The sequence below is a fragment of the Mus musculus genome, chromosome 5, assembly GCF_000001635.26.
Source record: "Mus musculus strain C57BL/6J chromosome 5, GRCm38.p6 C57BL/6J".
NCBI classification, from domain to species: Eukaryota; Metazoa; Chordata; class Mammalia; order Rodentia; family Muridae; genus Mus; species Mus musculus.
The window spans coordinates 32,236,680-32,252,595 of record NC_000071.6 but is presented as its reverse complement, the minus strand read 5'-3'; the positions used below and the strand labels follow the sequence as shown (position 1 = coordinate 32,252,595).

Below are 15,916 nucleotides of genomic sequence, written 5' to 3'. Positions count from 1 at the left end.
CTGGCAGCAAGTCCTAGAGCACCTCCTAGGCTACCTTACTGGTGCAGGGGCCCGGGTTACAGGTGTGCTTCTTATGTATTTCTTACAGGTACAGGTTACATGCATGGTTTCCTATGTGAATTCCGGGGACCCTAACTTAGGTCCTCATGCTTGGGCGGCCAGCAGTTTCTTGACTGAGCCACCCCGCCAGCCCATGTCATCGCTTTCCCTTTTATGTTCTGTGGTGGAGTGACGTTAGCTTCCACCCAGCTTCGAGTCCATATCCAGGCCATCCCTGATACCTGCCTTGGCCCCCGGAAGCAGCAGAAGTGATGTTGGGGCCTGGGTTTAAGAAAAGCTCTTGTGAAGGCTGGAGAGATGGCTCAGTGGTTAGGAGCACTGGCTACTGCTCCTCCAGAGGCCCCCAGTTCAATTCCCTGCACCCTCATGACAGCTCACATGCAAAACACCAATGCCCATGGAATAAAAATTTTTTAAATTAAAAAGGAAAACCTCTTGTGGGTTTTCTGGTGGGGGTGGGTCATTATATAACATGTAGGCTGCACATTAGAAATTCCACAAGCAATGTAGAAATATAGCAAGAATGCCAAGTACCCAGATGTGTCATTTTAGATCAATTGCAGATCAGTTCCAGACAGTACTACTGGGATAGAGGTGAGATGCTTTTGATGGGAGCTTCCCAAGTTGCACATCCCCTGAACTGTAAGAAAACAAAGCGGTGGCTGCTCTGAGCCACTGAGATGTAGTGTAATTTGCTATGCAGCAGAAAATAACTGTTATACAGAAAATTGCTCACCAAAAAGTGGTTCTTCAAAATTATTCAAATGGACAAACTTAGGGTATAATAAATCAGAGAAAAGGGAGTCGCTTGGGAATGGAGTTCAGAGGTAATGTAGTGCATGCTTAATATACACAGGGCCCTGGCCCCTGCCAATAGAAAGGGAAAGGAAATAATCAATACCAACAAAGCACAGACACACACACACACACACACACACACACTCACACACACACTCACAAACTCACACATACACATACTCACATACACACACACATACACACACACACACACACAAACACACACACACATACTCACACACACACACTCATTCACACACATACACACACACACTCACACTCACAAACACACACACACAAAGAGGGCAAGATTGCTCAGTGGGTAGAGGCACCTGCCGGGCGAGCCTGATACCTGGGTTTGCTGACCACAGTCTATGTGAGAAGACAATAGAGATATGCATGTAAAATCCCAGCACTCCTCAGTAAGACAGGGGATGGGGATGGAAGATTCTTCCATCAGCTCACAGGCCAGCTAGCAGGGAGTACACAGAGAGAGACCCTGCCTCAAACGCAAGATAGAAAAAGGCAACTGACTCCCAGAAGTTCTTTGACTTCCATACATTCCGGCAAGTATACAGCCACACATTCTCTGTCTCTGTGTCTGTCTTTCTGTCTATGTCTTTCTGTCTCTCTCACCACCTATACACAATAAGAATGATGGTGATGATGATGATGATGATGATGATTAATTTTAAAAGGAGGGGCATGAGTATAGAAGCTGTAGATATTTAAAAGATGAAAGCAGAAATCTGATTTTAAAATGATTTAAATTTAGCCATTGCTTGGGGCTTGGGGAGACAGCTCTGTTAGTCAAGTGGCTACCATGTAAACCTGATGACCTGAGTTCTATTCCCCCACACCCATTAAAAGCTGGGTGCACAGCACACATCTGTAACTTAGAAGTGGGTGGGGAAGGACGGTGTAGAAACAGGAGGATGGAGGAGCTTGCCAGCCAGCCCAGCTGGAGCGATGGCTTTCAGCTTCAGTAGGATACACTGTCTCAAAACAACGAAGTAAATGGAGGTATAGTTTCCCTAATTGGTTCTTGATTATGTCAATAAAGATGATTGGAGCTAATTGTTGGGCAAAGGAAAAAGGGTGGGATTTCTGGGTCCCAGGAAGAAGAGGAGGGGATGGGGAGGTGGGGGCGGTACTTTTTGGCCAGGCTTTGGGGAAGAGGATCATGACCACCATGTAAGGCCTGGGGGCAAACAGAACCAGCGGTGGTCTCTACCACTGGCTTCCGGAATTCTGATATAGGATAGCTCGTGAGTTTAGGGCACTAGATTCTGCACCAAGTAGTTGTGTTATCTGGCTGATTTTAAAGTGTTAGAACTGCCTGGTGTTTTCAGCGACTCGGGTGGGCAGGAGAAAAGGCACAGCTGGGGCAGACACTGGGAGAGCTAGCCACAAGAAGTTGAGGAGCTTAGACAGAGCTCTTGATAAAGAGCTAGCATGTTTCTAAAATTACATGCAACACTCTCATTTTGGTGCATTTCAGAGATATTCAAAATGTACTCACAAACAAGCCCATAGCACGCAACACATTTGCTGATGGACCTGAACTCCATAGATTTGGGATCTGGTTAATTCGGCTGTGCTTATTTATTGGCAAGTTCTTTTTATTTTTAAACAAAGTTTATAAAATTGAAGAGAAGAAGAGAATACTTCCTGCTAGAACGTGGAAGATAAGGATGCATCCAAGCTGTCTCTTCTGTGAGAAAGTGTAGGCAGAGTTTCAGAGACCTCTAAAACACATGAACACAGAACAAAGAAAGAGGGGTTGAAAGGGAGGTGACAGGACCAACCACGCTGTGATTAGAAAAAGTTCCCACAGAGAAGTGGGTAAAATATATGGGTATTTAGTTGTGGTAAAAACTTAACATGTGAAAACCAATTTTACTACTTTATAAATACTTTTAAAATTTAAAAAATTAAATCCATTTGCCATATAACATAAATATCATCTACCTGGGAATAAATTGATCAAGAATACATGCAAGAAAACTTTGTGAACTATGAACTAAAATTTACATATAGCATGACTCAGTACTGTAAGGATAGATACTTCTCCCAACTTGATTCATAGACTCAAAAGCAATCTTTATCAAAATCCCAACAAGTTTTCTGGGGTAAAAAATGGATGAGCTGATAAATTTTTAAGAGAATTCAAAGCCAAAACACTTCAAAAGAGGGAGAAATGGAAAGTTATATATGTAGCTGTGAGGCTACCAAGTGATGGCAATGTGTGCTAGGTAGAGAAACAAAGAAGCTTGCCCAGGACATGGAACCCTGTGACCCCTAACCTGGGAAACAAGTGGCCCACAGCAGCGGCAGTGGGAAACAACTAACTTTTCAGTCAGTGGTGCTGAGATAGCTGGGGATCTGCAGGAAGGAAACAATAACAAACACAACTCGGGGCTCCGCTCTTACACTAGACACAACCAACAATTGATCCCAGATGTACCAAGATTGACCTAAACGGAAAGCAAATAAGGAAAGAAAGGTGAAAAGTTCTCTGTGACCTCAAGGGAGGCACTCTCAAACAAGACACACGGAGTACCAACTGTATAGAAAAGACCTCAGGCATCGCGACAGAATATACAAAGACACTGGGAGTCTGACCACCATCCACAGCCACCAAACCGCATCCTCTGTCCCTATTGCTCTGTAAGTGCTTCCAGCTCAGGATCAGCTAGAGCAGTGGTTCTCAACCTTCCCGTGATCCTTTAGTACGTTACAGTTCCTCATGTTATTGTGACCCCAACCATAACATTGCTTTCATTGCTACTTCATAACTGCAGTTTGCTACTGTGATGAATCGTAATGTAAATATTTTTGGAGATAGAGGTTTGCCAAAGGATCATAACACACAGGTTGAAAACCAAACAGGCTCAAGTAAATTGCGGAAGATGCCCTATTTCTTAGCGTGCCTCTAGCCTCCTCCCGCCAACCTCCCACAGTCGTGGCAGACCTGAAGCCTCTGTTTCTCCACCACTAAACTTTCCCACTAAACTCTCCCTTGTCATTCTTTGAGTTTACAGAAGGCAAATTATGGAGCCTTCCAGCAAACTCTGAGTTGACAGCTTAGAGTTTCCATTTGGGTGGTAATCACCTATCACCTATTTCCACAAAGTGAATTCTGCCTCTTTCCATGAAGAGAGCAGAAAGATGGGCTTTGGGGAGTGAAAAGACAGTTGTCATATATGTCCACTCACCAAACAGCCATTAGTCAGCTCACACAGGGAACCTGAATAATCCACAGGAAAAGGAAAACGGACAGACCCAGCCCAGCACGAGAAAAGAGCATGGTGGTCAATAAGCATAAGAAACTCTTTCCTGAGTCTCACTGCAGACCATAGAATTGCAATTCTAGTCTCCCCAGAGGTTCTCAACAGGACTCTGGGGTCCCAGGCAGTTCCCTGGGTGGCTCCAGGGAAGTTGCCTTCTGCTACAGACCCAAGCCTCAGGTGAGGAAAGAGAAGGAGGTCCTGCTCAGGGTCCTTAAAATAATCCTGCCTTCCTAAACCAAGGAGGATGGGCAGAGAGAGGGTGAGGCAGGATCTGTTCACACTCAACATCAGAGGAAACATGAAGCCCTGGGCATTGCCTGTGCGGCTCAGCCAAGGCTAAGCACATCATACAACTAAGACCTATGGGCATCTTTAAGATTTATGACACTGGTTCACCTTCATCTGTCCTTGACAGAAAAAGCAAAGGCCACAGAGAGCTATAACCATGACTTAATGACACACCATTCTACTCTATCTCTTGAGGTATCTGGAGATTAGACCCAGGGCCTTGTACTGATAAACAAGCACTCTCCATATCTCCACATCTCCAGCCACCACCACCCATTTTAAAGAAAAGGAAAAATGAGGTTCAGGTAGATAGAACTTTTCCAGGCCCCACAGCACAAAGTAATAGAAATCTTGGTGACTCTTCTTCACTCACAGCTTTTCCCCCCACCAGAGTCTGAAACTCACATATGCTTATCCCTCCCAGACCCACCATCCCCCAACAGCCTCCAGAGCCCCTAACTCTCAACTGTTCTATAGGCAGCCCAGCCTCCCATCCCACAAGAGGCAAACTAAGTCCTCATGTGATTTCGCTTTACATTTGGAGCTTCATCTCAGCAGAAGGGGACGTTCAGTGACTCATCAAATGTCACACTTACCTTGTCCCAGCAGTAGCAGCAGCAGCAGTCCCACCGGGGACACACCTGGGTACAGCTCCATCCCTCAGTGTTGTAGGTGTCTGGGGCTTCCTTCCACAGATGGCTGAGTTACCTCTCTGCCTCCCGCTTTTATGCCCCTCTGGGATCTGATAGCACACCTGTCGTATATTTTACTGTGTTCACCTTTGAAAGGGGGCAGTGGCTGGCTGTAAATGATAAATATTAACATTTAGGCAGACGCTTGACAACAGGGTAGCACACTCTCATCTCAGACACCCAAAGATCAAGACTACATGGTGGCCTCTCTGCTACCTCTGTTCCCTCCCATGATGTCAAGGGTTCATTCAGAGTTGGCTGGTGGCAGAGACAGAGCTACGAAGAAGACATCCCATGTGTAAAGCAGGGATTCCACTATGTAACACAACCCTGGAATCTTGGGCACATCCCCAAGATGGACCTCATCTGCCTTCACTTCCTGGCTTACAGAAAATAAAGGACACAGAGAACCAAAGTGCTTCATGACCATTGTAGACCCATCAAACCAACTCCAAACAGGAACTTTCTCAGTTTGAAATATATCCCCACACAGGCTCAGAAGCCACCAGGTTCTCTAGTTTGGACCTCAAGGGGAGGTTTCTTTCTGTTGTCCTCACACCACCTCCAAACGCTGATGGTCAGAAGTGGCAGGCAGGCACAGCGCACACACATTTGAAAGAACCTAGTGGGGAAACCCCCACTCAACTCCCGATTCGGCGTGCACCCAAGAATCACGAACAAACAGACCGTCTTGATGCAAAAACACGAGGTAGTTTAATGGCGGAGCTCCGGGTCGAAACGTATCTCAGGCAGGAGACAGTGGATTCGACCACGAGGCTTGGAAACTAGGGGTTTTTATAGAAAAGGAGCTGGGGCTGGGGGAGGAATTGGCGCGGTTTCACATGATTGGTTCATTTAAACATCAGCAGGGAGAAATTGGCGCGGTTTCACATGATTGGTCCATTTAAACATCAGCAGACTGTACATGCAGATAACATTTAACTTAGGTCAGAAGGGTGGGAGATAGGGAGGCACCAGGCCAGACCAGCATGTCCTTCTCTTTATCTTTCTGGCCAAGCAGCCTCAGGAATGTCTTAACGACGGGCCTTCCCCGGGCATGTCTTGGCCTGTTCTGCTATGTTCTCAGCCCCAGGTTTCAAAGCTCACAAACAATTCTTTGGGTTATTTGACATAAATTACATGAATCACAGGCCTCAAGTTTTATTTTCTTTCACACTGTCTGAATGTTGAGCTGTGAGAAGCAAAGGCTGAGAGGTGGAACTCACTCTGACCCCATCAGCAGTTCCCACTGGGCACTTAAAGTGGGGGCTGCTGGGCTGAGACTAAGCTGGGCAGACTGAGCTAGACAGAGGTAGAGTGTAAAGCCTGAGTAACAAAAGCTGTTCAGAGTGACAAGTTCATCCTTTCCCCCAAATACCAACAAATGATGCCCTGTAATGCAGTCTCTGAGCACTGACTCCGCTAGGAGCCCTGAACTGGTTCCCATAACCCAATGCAGATCTTGCTCTCCATTCTGACTTAGGTATTTTTTCCATAGAAAGCTTTACTGTGTTGAGTCTAAAGTAACAGTGAGCTGCGTGGCTCTTCATTTATCAAGTCCTGATCCTAGGATATTGCCATCCCTTCTCTGCTGCTCAGAAATATAACATGGGGGACCATGGACCTCAGGCTTAGTTGCGGCTAAGTATGTGTATGGGTGAGGAGCTAATGTAGTAGAGTGTAGACTCTGATACACTAACCCTGCTGGCTATGCCCTGTTGCCCATGGCTAATCCTAGGACCTTCGGAAGGATGACAAGTTCAGAAAGGAAGAAGAAACTGTACACAATGTCAAGGTCTCAAGCACCTGCACACTTGTCACCGGCACTACACTGCCCACAAATGGAAGCTCAGACTCACAGATGCTGCCCCAGTAAGGATGCCAGAACCACCCACTCTGTGCTGCCAGCAGCCTGGAAGAACATCGCCAAACTTCCTTGAATGCAATAAGAGTCCATAAGATTCTGCTCATGCTCAGGCCAGGAGAAGGAGGGCAGGAAGTGTGACTGGGCAAAGGCAGAAACATCTGTTTCCCACCTCTGGTCCCTTTGCTGTGTTGCTGGCCAGAACCTATCCTATAGCCTCTTTACATCTAGAAAACTGAGATATGACTTAACCATTTTCATCTCGGAGGGCATTTTGGCATAGGACAGTCTGAATTGTCTTTTAGATCAAGGAAATATTGAAGTCCCAACAAAAGTAAGGTGAGGGAAGCAAAATTTTTTCCTCCTGTTTTTTAGGGTGGTAGGGGCTGGAGTAAGACATGGCTTCACACTGTTTTCCAGGTTACTCATAATTTGCAATGTATCTCAGAATGTCCTCAAACTCATAATACACTGTAGCCTTCTGGGTATAGGATTACAGGTATGAGCCACCACCCCTGGCTTGGTAAGTAGCATTGTGTGGGCGTTCCTGCCAACACTGTGGAGGCATCTGTCAGTTTGAATGACACTTGCTATCTGTTAGGTCTCTTACAGCTGAGAAAACAAGGGGAAAGCAGTCTTCCACAGGCAGAGGCAAGCAACTGCCAACCCTATCACTTCCCCAGAAACTTTTGTTCTTTGTTGTTGTTGTTGTTTTGCTATGAAATATGTCACGAGGATAACGCCTAACAGAGGAAATGTGCATCATTGCCTGTGCTAGCAAATGTCTTCTGGTGTGACCTCTGAGAAGGAAACAGGCCTGGTTGAATTCATGTCTTCAGAGTTAGACTGTATTCCCTGCTCTGAAGACTTCTTGTAGACAAAGTAGTTGCTATTTTCCAAGGACTGACTAGGAGGAGCTAGACCAAATCTCAGGTTCAAGGCCCACACAGACCAAAGCAGTGCAGGACTTAGAAGTGTAGTTTTCAAACTGACAGATATAAGTGATTATATTCTCGTGAATTTAGTTTGATGAATAAATACACCACTTTAAAAAACAGACCACAGAACATCTGAGGGTATCGAATATAACAGCGGTAAGAAAAGCACCCGGGGAATTTGTTTTGGGTACATGTTGTGAAGTGTGTGGTTCTTAATGTGGGTCACAGTTGATATTTGAAAACCACTATATTAGTAGAAAGGAGAGAGGTCTGTTTTGTCTGATGATGCACCTAGCTACAATTCATCTATATTCCAGAGTATCTAAAAGCAACAACTGTGGTTGGTTCCCAGCCTTGGGAAGGAAGGCAAATGGGGTCAAGCTTTTTGAAGATTGTGGGCAAAGCTTTAGGTAGATTGCCCTATTTTTTCAATAAGAAAAACCAGGCTCACTTGAGTGAACATGGACCACATGATAGGAAGTGTGCATTACTAGCCCATCATCTCAGATGTGAATCTACTGGTACATGTTTCCCTATACAGGTACACTCTAACAAAACAGTATCAAACGCTCAGAAATGGGCTTATTCAACTACCCAATAGCAGAGACTGCTCATGAATCAAGATACTAAAGACACAGACTTCATTGGGGAACAAAGAAGGGATCAACAATGTAGATCAGGAGAAAACCCACGATTTTTAAATATCTCATTCTTATTAGTAAGTAGAGAGAGTTTGAAGTGGCAGACCACAGAAGAAAGAGAGACACTCGGTCTGCTTTGATCTCAGCTAGCTGCCCAGAAGCTAGCCGAGGGCCACTGTAGCAGGCATTCACTGTGTTGAATGAATAAATTAATGAGTGAAAGTTTTCTTCATTCTCGGAAAGAAGCCGAGACCAAGACTACCACAGAAAGATCAGCTCATAGTGCCAACTAGAGAAGACAAAAGGCATACAAATCATGGCTGAGGACATCAAGCTGAGGACAAAGAGAACGTTTCCCTTGTGCCATGAAGCACGAAGGAACGTGGGTGGTGGATCATGGCCTCTCTCCAAGGCTCTGCTGGGATTCATCTACATGGTGGTTCTCAATCCTGGCTACCGTTTGGAATCTCAAGGCACTAACTATCAAGGCAGCCAGCACTAAGGAGACAAAGATGACTCTCTGACTTGCATCATACAAGCCAAAAGTCCACCTGGCAAGAGGACAGGCTATTAACCACTGGCCAAAGAGGCTGACCTTCTAAAGAGAAATCTGCTGGAATACACCATCTGTAAAGATTCTGGGGCTTATTTTTCAGAGGTCATGGGGGTGGGTGGAAAAAGAGCTGACTTCTGGTGTCTAGAAAAGCCCAGTGTCTGAGACCAGGATGTATAAGCTAGAGTTCCAGGTCAGCTATGATGCCTGCTGTCACTTGAAGTCTCTCTCTCTTCCTTCTATACTGTGAAATTGATCGACAGCATGAATTTCATTCTTCAATGGGCACACAGACACATCCATGGTGTTTGAAGGAGGGGTGATCTGACTTGCCCACTTCATGCATGCAGGATACCCTCTTTCTACACCAAGCATTTGTGCAAAGTAGGTACTAAGGCTAGCTGACCACTATTTACAGGTAGGGAGCAAATGAGTCCCTACCGTATTGAGCCCTGGTACTCTGCAAATCACTTGGACATTCTAATGATGGGTCTTTTTTTTTTTTTCCTCTCTCTCCACATCGTACCCCTTTCAGACTCTGAGGGATCTCCAGACTCTAATGTTCTAGAGGAACATAGACAGGAGCATTTATTAGAGCCATGCCTTCCCAGCACACAGAAAATGATGTTGATATATATGGCAAGGAGCCTGAGATGATCAGTCAGGGTATTTTAAACATCCCAACACAGTACTTTTCTGTAAGTCCAGAAAAGCCATTCTCATTGCCTACCTGATTTCCATTAATGCACCGACACCCAGGTTCAGACTTAAACAGCATTCACTGAAACCTACTAAGTAGGAGTTGAGCACCTACTAAGCTACAGGCCTCTGAGTTGAGCACCTACTAAGCTACAGGCCTCTGCGATTCAAGTGCATAGATGTTTTATTTCATACTAGTGGGATTCTTCAGGGGCAGGGGTAAAAATTCCAGCCAAAGGTCACCCAATTTGTGAGTGTAGAAGGAGGTGCCGATCCAAGCCACCTTTCCCATTCATTTCTCCCCAGCACGACTGGAAGACATGCCTGGTGCAAGGGCTTGTCATCCCTCAAGGAGGAGAGTAAGAGGGGGCTCTTGATCCTGAGCTGCGTGCGGGAGGCAGGCCTTCAGCTCTTAAACCAAGTATGGCAGTAGACTTACTAGTGTGATTCCTCTTTCCTGGATGCTGGATCTGGAAACTAGGGTGTTGGTGCACCTCCAGGTAAAGCACCCCCTTTTCCTGACACCAGAGGACTCCTCTCTCTGGCTCTACTTCTGAAGAACCAGAGAACTTAACAGCAGTCTACCATCTAACACGGGACTGTCGATGCCAGCTTAGTCCTTTCTTCTCCCTTCCAAGGACAAGTGGGACACCTTAAGAATGGTTCAGAAGGCACTTAGTCCTTGGCAGTCACCTGACCAGGCTTTCTCCTCCCCTACTGTACACAGAAGAAAACTGAGGCAAAGAAAGAGGCTTTTGTGAAGCCCACCCTTGAGTAAGAACAGCACTTGGGGCAGGACTCTCTGGTCCAAGTTCAGTGTTCCTTCCCACTCATTGCTCAGCGCTGAATCACTGTGACCATGGCAGCAATGGTGTGTTTCGTCTAGTTTTATCAATAAGAAGTTTAAAACTCGCATAGGACTAAGTAACTGACTCAAGGTTGCTTAGCTACTAGAGCCCAGAACTCTTGTCTGTCCACCAGGAGTGGCCAAGTTCTAGCTATGACTATGCAATACAAAACCTGTGCTAAATATTATCAACAGAAAGCCTAACACCTGTAATCACCCCATCTCTATCCTGGTGTGGTGACCCTGTGAAAATGCTGGTATGGAAAGCTCTTCCCTAGATCTCCCAGAGCTGAGATGCTTATATGTGGTACCCATGGCTTCACAGAGCAAGTCTAGGGAGCCAGGTGACATTAAATTCGATGCCCTGCCCATGAAGCTCATCTTTCCCTCACTGCCTGCAGGAGCTGTGATGTGTCCTTTGAGTCCAAGAGAATAAGCAAATATCCCAATGTTTGCTCCAAGAATCTCAGTGCTTGCTACTATGCTGAGAAGGTCCTGGATCCCATACTCCAAGCATCCCACGTAGACCCCACCCACCTCCCTGGCCTATATTCGCAGTAGAGCAGCTGTCCAGATAGCATCCCTAGGTTTTGGACACAGAGAAAGGGACAGAAATAAAGATTACTAGTTAGTGCACATAAGAAGTATCTCTCACCTGGATTCTGGTAACAGCTTGTGAAGACTGACCCAGGGCAGCTTACCAGCCTGGACGTCCCTCTATTCACATAGCACAGCCTCTGCTCCTTTGGTTGTGGGGCAGGGGATTGCTGTCCTTTATGTTATCACCTTGGTCAAGGGCTGGGCTGCCAACACCCAGGACACCAAGGCAGCTTGTGGGTGTTAATGGCATTGGCAATAATATACAGACTTGTTTACTGTGCCTGCTCCATTTCAAGCTGTTTATGTTTGATGGCACCACCTGGGCAGAGGGCTATGAGGGAGTAGGCGAAAGAGAGGGAAGTGCTGAGTGAGAAGGGCTGTCCCCTGGGGCCCTGATACCGACCAGTCACCAGGTCTGTGCTGGGCTCCAGCCATCTGGACAACCAAGGTGAGGAATGGGTGGCTCACTGAGGAGCTGTCCCTCAAGTTTTATTTCCTGAAGGACTACACAAACACCACTGCCTCCAGGAGCTTCTGACTTACATCAGCCTGTCACCTGTCCTTTCTTCACTTCTGAAATGCATGAAGGCCTTGGTTTTTCACAAAAAATTGAATTCCCAAGTTCTACATCCTTTCTATCCTAAGCTTATTTTCACACTATGGTATTTCTGAAAATAGACTCTGTGTGTGTGTGTGTGTGTGTGTGTGCGCGCGCGCGCGCGTGCGTGCATGTGTGTATTGTGTATATGTTGTATGCATGTGTGTCTGTGTGTGCATGCATGTATGTGCATGTGTGTATGTGTATATCTGTGTGTAAATATGTTTGTGTCTGGATGTGTGTCTGTGTGTCTGTGTATATATATGAGCATGTGCATGTGTCTGTGTGTTGTGTATATGTTGCATGTATGTATATGTTTATATTTCACATGTGTGTCTGTGTGTATATGTATGTTATATATGTATGTGTCTGTATATGTATATGTGTGTCCTATGTATATGTATATGCGTATATGTCCATGTGTGTCTCTGTATGTGTATATGTATGTGGGTGTATTGCATGTGTGTATATGTTGTATATGTGTTGTGTGTGTTATTTGTGTGTATATATATGTGTTGTGTTTCTCTGTGTGTGTGTTGTATATGTCTCTGTGTGTTGTGTTTGTGTGTGTATGTGTCTCTGTGTGTTGTGCCTCTGTGTGTTGTGTGTGTTTGCATGTTATATATGTCTCTCAGTGTGTACTGTGTTGTGGGTGGTGTTGTGTATGGGTGTATATGGTGTGTGTGTGTTGTGTGTGCGTGTTCATGTGTACATGCATGAGAACAACCTTAGGTGTTGTCCACCTGGACTATGCACTTTTATTTTGAGAGAGCGTTGTATTGGCCTGGAAGTTGCTGAGGAGGCCAGCACTGGGGCTACGAGCTTGCATCACCATGCAAGCCTTTCAGACTGTCTGGAACTCCATAGGAATACGTAGAAACCTTCCTGAGAATGGACGGTAAAAGCACATTTTCTTTTATTTGTATTTGTTTTGAGATAGAGTCTCGCTATGTATTTCAGACCAGCTTTGAACATAACATCTTCCTGCCTCAGGCTCCTGGATCCTGAGATGACAATTGTGTGTCACCATGCTCAGCTTTAAAGCTTTGTTTTGTTTTGTTTTGTTTTGTTCTGTTTTATCTCAGTGTTTCTGCTCCAAAGACTGGTTACTTTAACTTAAGACACAGAACTTCCTCATTTTTGTTCCTTTGAGTTTAACACTTGATTGACATTTGGGGGCCTCTTATGGGCATGTAGGGACAAGAACATACAGCTACATGTTTCTCCAGAGGGTGGCTAGAATCTCAGTATGCTCCTTGTGAGAATCATGCAAACTATTTCCTGTTCCCTTTCTTCTTTGCTTCTGAGCCACATCAGGCCAGCACCTCTCAATTCTCTCTGGCCGGGGAGGAGAGCTATGTCTCCCGAATCTTTATGAGGCTGAAAACTCTTGCATTTGATCATCTGAATCCCATAAGAATTCCTGTAGGCTGAACATCCCAATTCTTTGTCAGGTAGCATTTCTAAAATGCCTTTCACTCACCTGTCCCTGTCCTTCAATGTGGCTTCTGTTCCCACCATGCCATTAAAAGTTCTTGAAGGTCAGTAGTTTGCTGAATCCAACAGACAGCAATGGATCCTCATACCTTCTCCCACTGCTTGTCTCAACAGAGTGTGAGTGCTGGCTTCTACTGCTTTCTTGAGATACTAGCACTGTCTGGGGTTCCTGGTTTTGTCTGGCCACTCCTCCTCTGGCCTGGACCCTCCTCTGCTGGTTCTCAAGGCAACCATACCAGCCCTTGGCTTTATTTAAAGCTTGTGTGTCAATCATTCCTACATTCCCACTTCCAGACAGACCTTTATTCTGAGCTTCAAGCCCCATAAACTCATTCATTGACTCAATACCCTCCCTTTGATGTCTGTGGGTTCCTCGGGATCTGGAAGGGTAGAACTGGCCACATCATTCTTCTGCTATCGTTTTTTAGCCCTACAGGAAACAGTAGTGGCCATTGCAGACAGACCCAGACAATATCCAGGGGATCTCCTGCTCAGTCCAGCAGATCACCAATGGCTGAGTCCCATCAATTCTGTATTCCAGTTCCTGGACCAAGGTAGGCCCAGCCTACCTGGCTAAATGTCTCCAGTTATATTTCTACTTCTATGTCTTTCTCTCCCTTTCTTTCTTTCTTTCTTTCTTTCTTTCTTTCTTTCTTTCTTTCTTTCTTTCTTTCTTTCTTTCTTTAACTATATTAGCCTGAACAATCTTGTCAGCATATAAGCCTAATGTCACATCCTGTATAAAACCCCTTAGACATGTTCCCATTTCCCTTTAGTCAGAGACTGATCATCTCAGCAAGGTCCATAAGGCCCTGTGTGCCTTTTCTCCATTCTCAAATCCCACATTCTCTCCTTATTTTATACACACTCATACACACACACACACACAAACACACAATCAGACACCCATATATACACACACACACACAAACACACACCAACACATATACACAATCAGACATCCATATATAAACACACATACACAAACACACAATCAGACACCTATATATATACACACACATACACAAACACACACCAACACACATACACAGACATCCATATATAAACACACATACACAAACACACACTACTGGCCTCCTGTATGTCCTTCAATACGTGTCTGTAGATTATCCTGTCTGACAAACTTAAGTTCCAAGAGGACACTGCTGCTGCATCCCCACTACACTGCATAAGGCCTGAAGTCAGTAACTGCTGACTGGTTGTATAAATCTACTCCCACGCAAGTCATCCCTCAGGGGCCACAGTGAGCAGAATCAAGTTTTACATCTCAGAAGCTTAACTAACCCCTCCTTCTCTGGCAGGTTGCTTAGGGCTCTGTTGCTTTAGCTACTTCACCACGCTGGGGAACAAAGAGTGGAGCAGTTGGAGCTATCTGCTTGGCTGAAAAGGGCAGACCCTGTACCGCAATCATCAATGTGATTCCCACACAGCTCCTAATACAAGAACAACCCAGTTGGAAGCAGGGTCGTCAGAGTTGGTCTCTTGAGACTAAGAAGAGTACACTGCCTTAAGAGAGAAGAGATGCTGCTGCTGCTGCTGCTGCTGCTGCTGCTGCTGCTAGACCCAAATACGTCCCTTTGTCCTCCAGAGAAATCTCTTAAAACAAGTCCCTGAAAACCAAGAAAACCTTCTATTTCCCCTGTCCTATAAAATGAGGATAATGAACTCAGCAAGGGTTGTCATGTGCTCTGCCAGGTTACTGCCAAAATTCCCACCCTACTTGGGGATAGAGACCACGCCCCTCTTCTTAGGTACCATTGAACCCCTGTGGGTTCAGAAGCGCCTGCAGATGGTTCCTTCTGGGCTGTAAATTAATAAATACATTTTACTAGTCTGCTAACTTGGTCTCTACTCAGTTGGACTCTTCCTATAATCCTAAAGCTGTAACTTGCATCTTGCTTCACCTGCCTATCTCAGAGCTCATGACTCTTGGTGGGTTGCAGGTCCCACTTAAGAGCCTCAAACGGCTCCCTCTGTTTTGAATCCCTTGACTGCTATATTGAATTGTCAAGTAACCTTGGGTAACCTTGCCCTGGAGCTGTGTGCTTGATGACTTGCCTCCTGCAGCCCCTCCTTTCATCCACCCCGTGTCCTTAGGTATCACTGGGTCATGTAGAGGATCACAGAGCGGAAGGTAGGAGTGATTCCTAGCAGCTGGCTTCCCAGACTGGAGAGCTAGCAGCTTCCCTTAGACTAGCCTCCCATCCACCCAGGACAAATAAGCCCAGAGAAAAGCTGTCCTTTTCTGCCTGCTCACTTGACCTGAAAATTTGATTCTTTCAAAGATGTCGTTTCTCTGACATATTCTCCTTGTAGGAGGTTGGGATCGCTGAGTTCCCAGGTGTTCAGACAGGTCAGGTCTCAGACCAGAGACTCACTAGATATCTTCAACTAGAAGTAGGCATCAATCTGAAGGAGGATGAAGAGGAGCGGGAGTCAGAAGAGGAGGAGGAGGGGGAGGGGGAGGGGAGGGGGAGGGGGAAGGAGGAGGGAGAGGAGGACTAGGGCCAGACCTGCCAGGTTTGCC

General features: G+C 45.7%; 1 protein-coding gene across 4 annotated transcripts in view; it reads right to left on the bottom strand.

Annotated features, from left to right (window-relative positions):
- Nucleotides 1-15,916, bottom strand: part of Plb1 (phospholipase B1) — a 131,666-nt gene that overhangs the window by 111,761 nt on the left and 3,989 nt on the right. For 2 of the 4 annotated variants that reach the window (XM_006504047.2, XM_006504048.2), the window contains exon 2: nucleotides 5,036-5,241. The exons of 1 other annotated variant lie outside the window; for it this stretch is intronic. In XM_006504047.2, coding sequence (XP_006504110.1) covers nucleotides 5,036-5,096 — 61 coding nt within the window. In that variant the 5' untranslated portion in view covers nucleotides 5,097-5,241. Of the gene's footprint in view, nucleotides 1-5,035; nucleotides 5,242-13,354; nucleotides 13,513-15,916 lie in introns of those variants that run through there. One more of the 4 variants, NM_001081407.1, reaches the window with a different exon arrangement.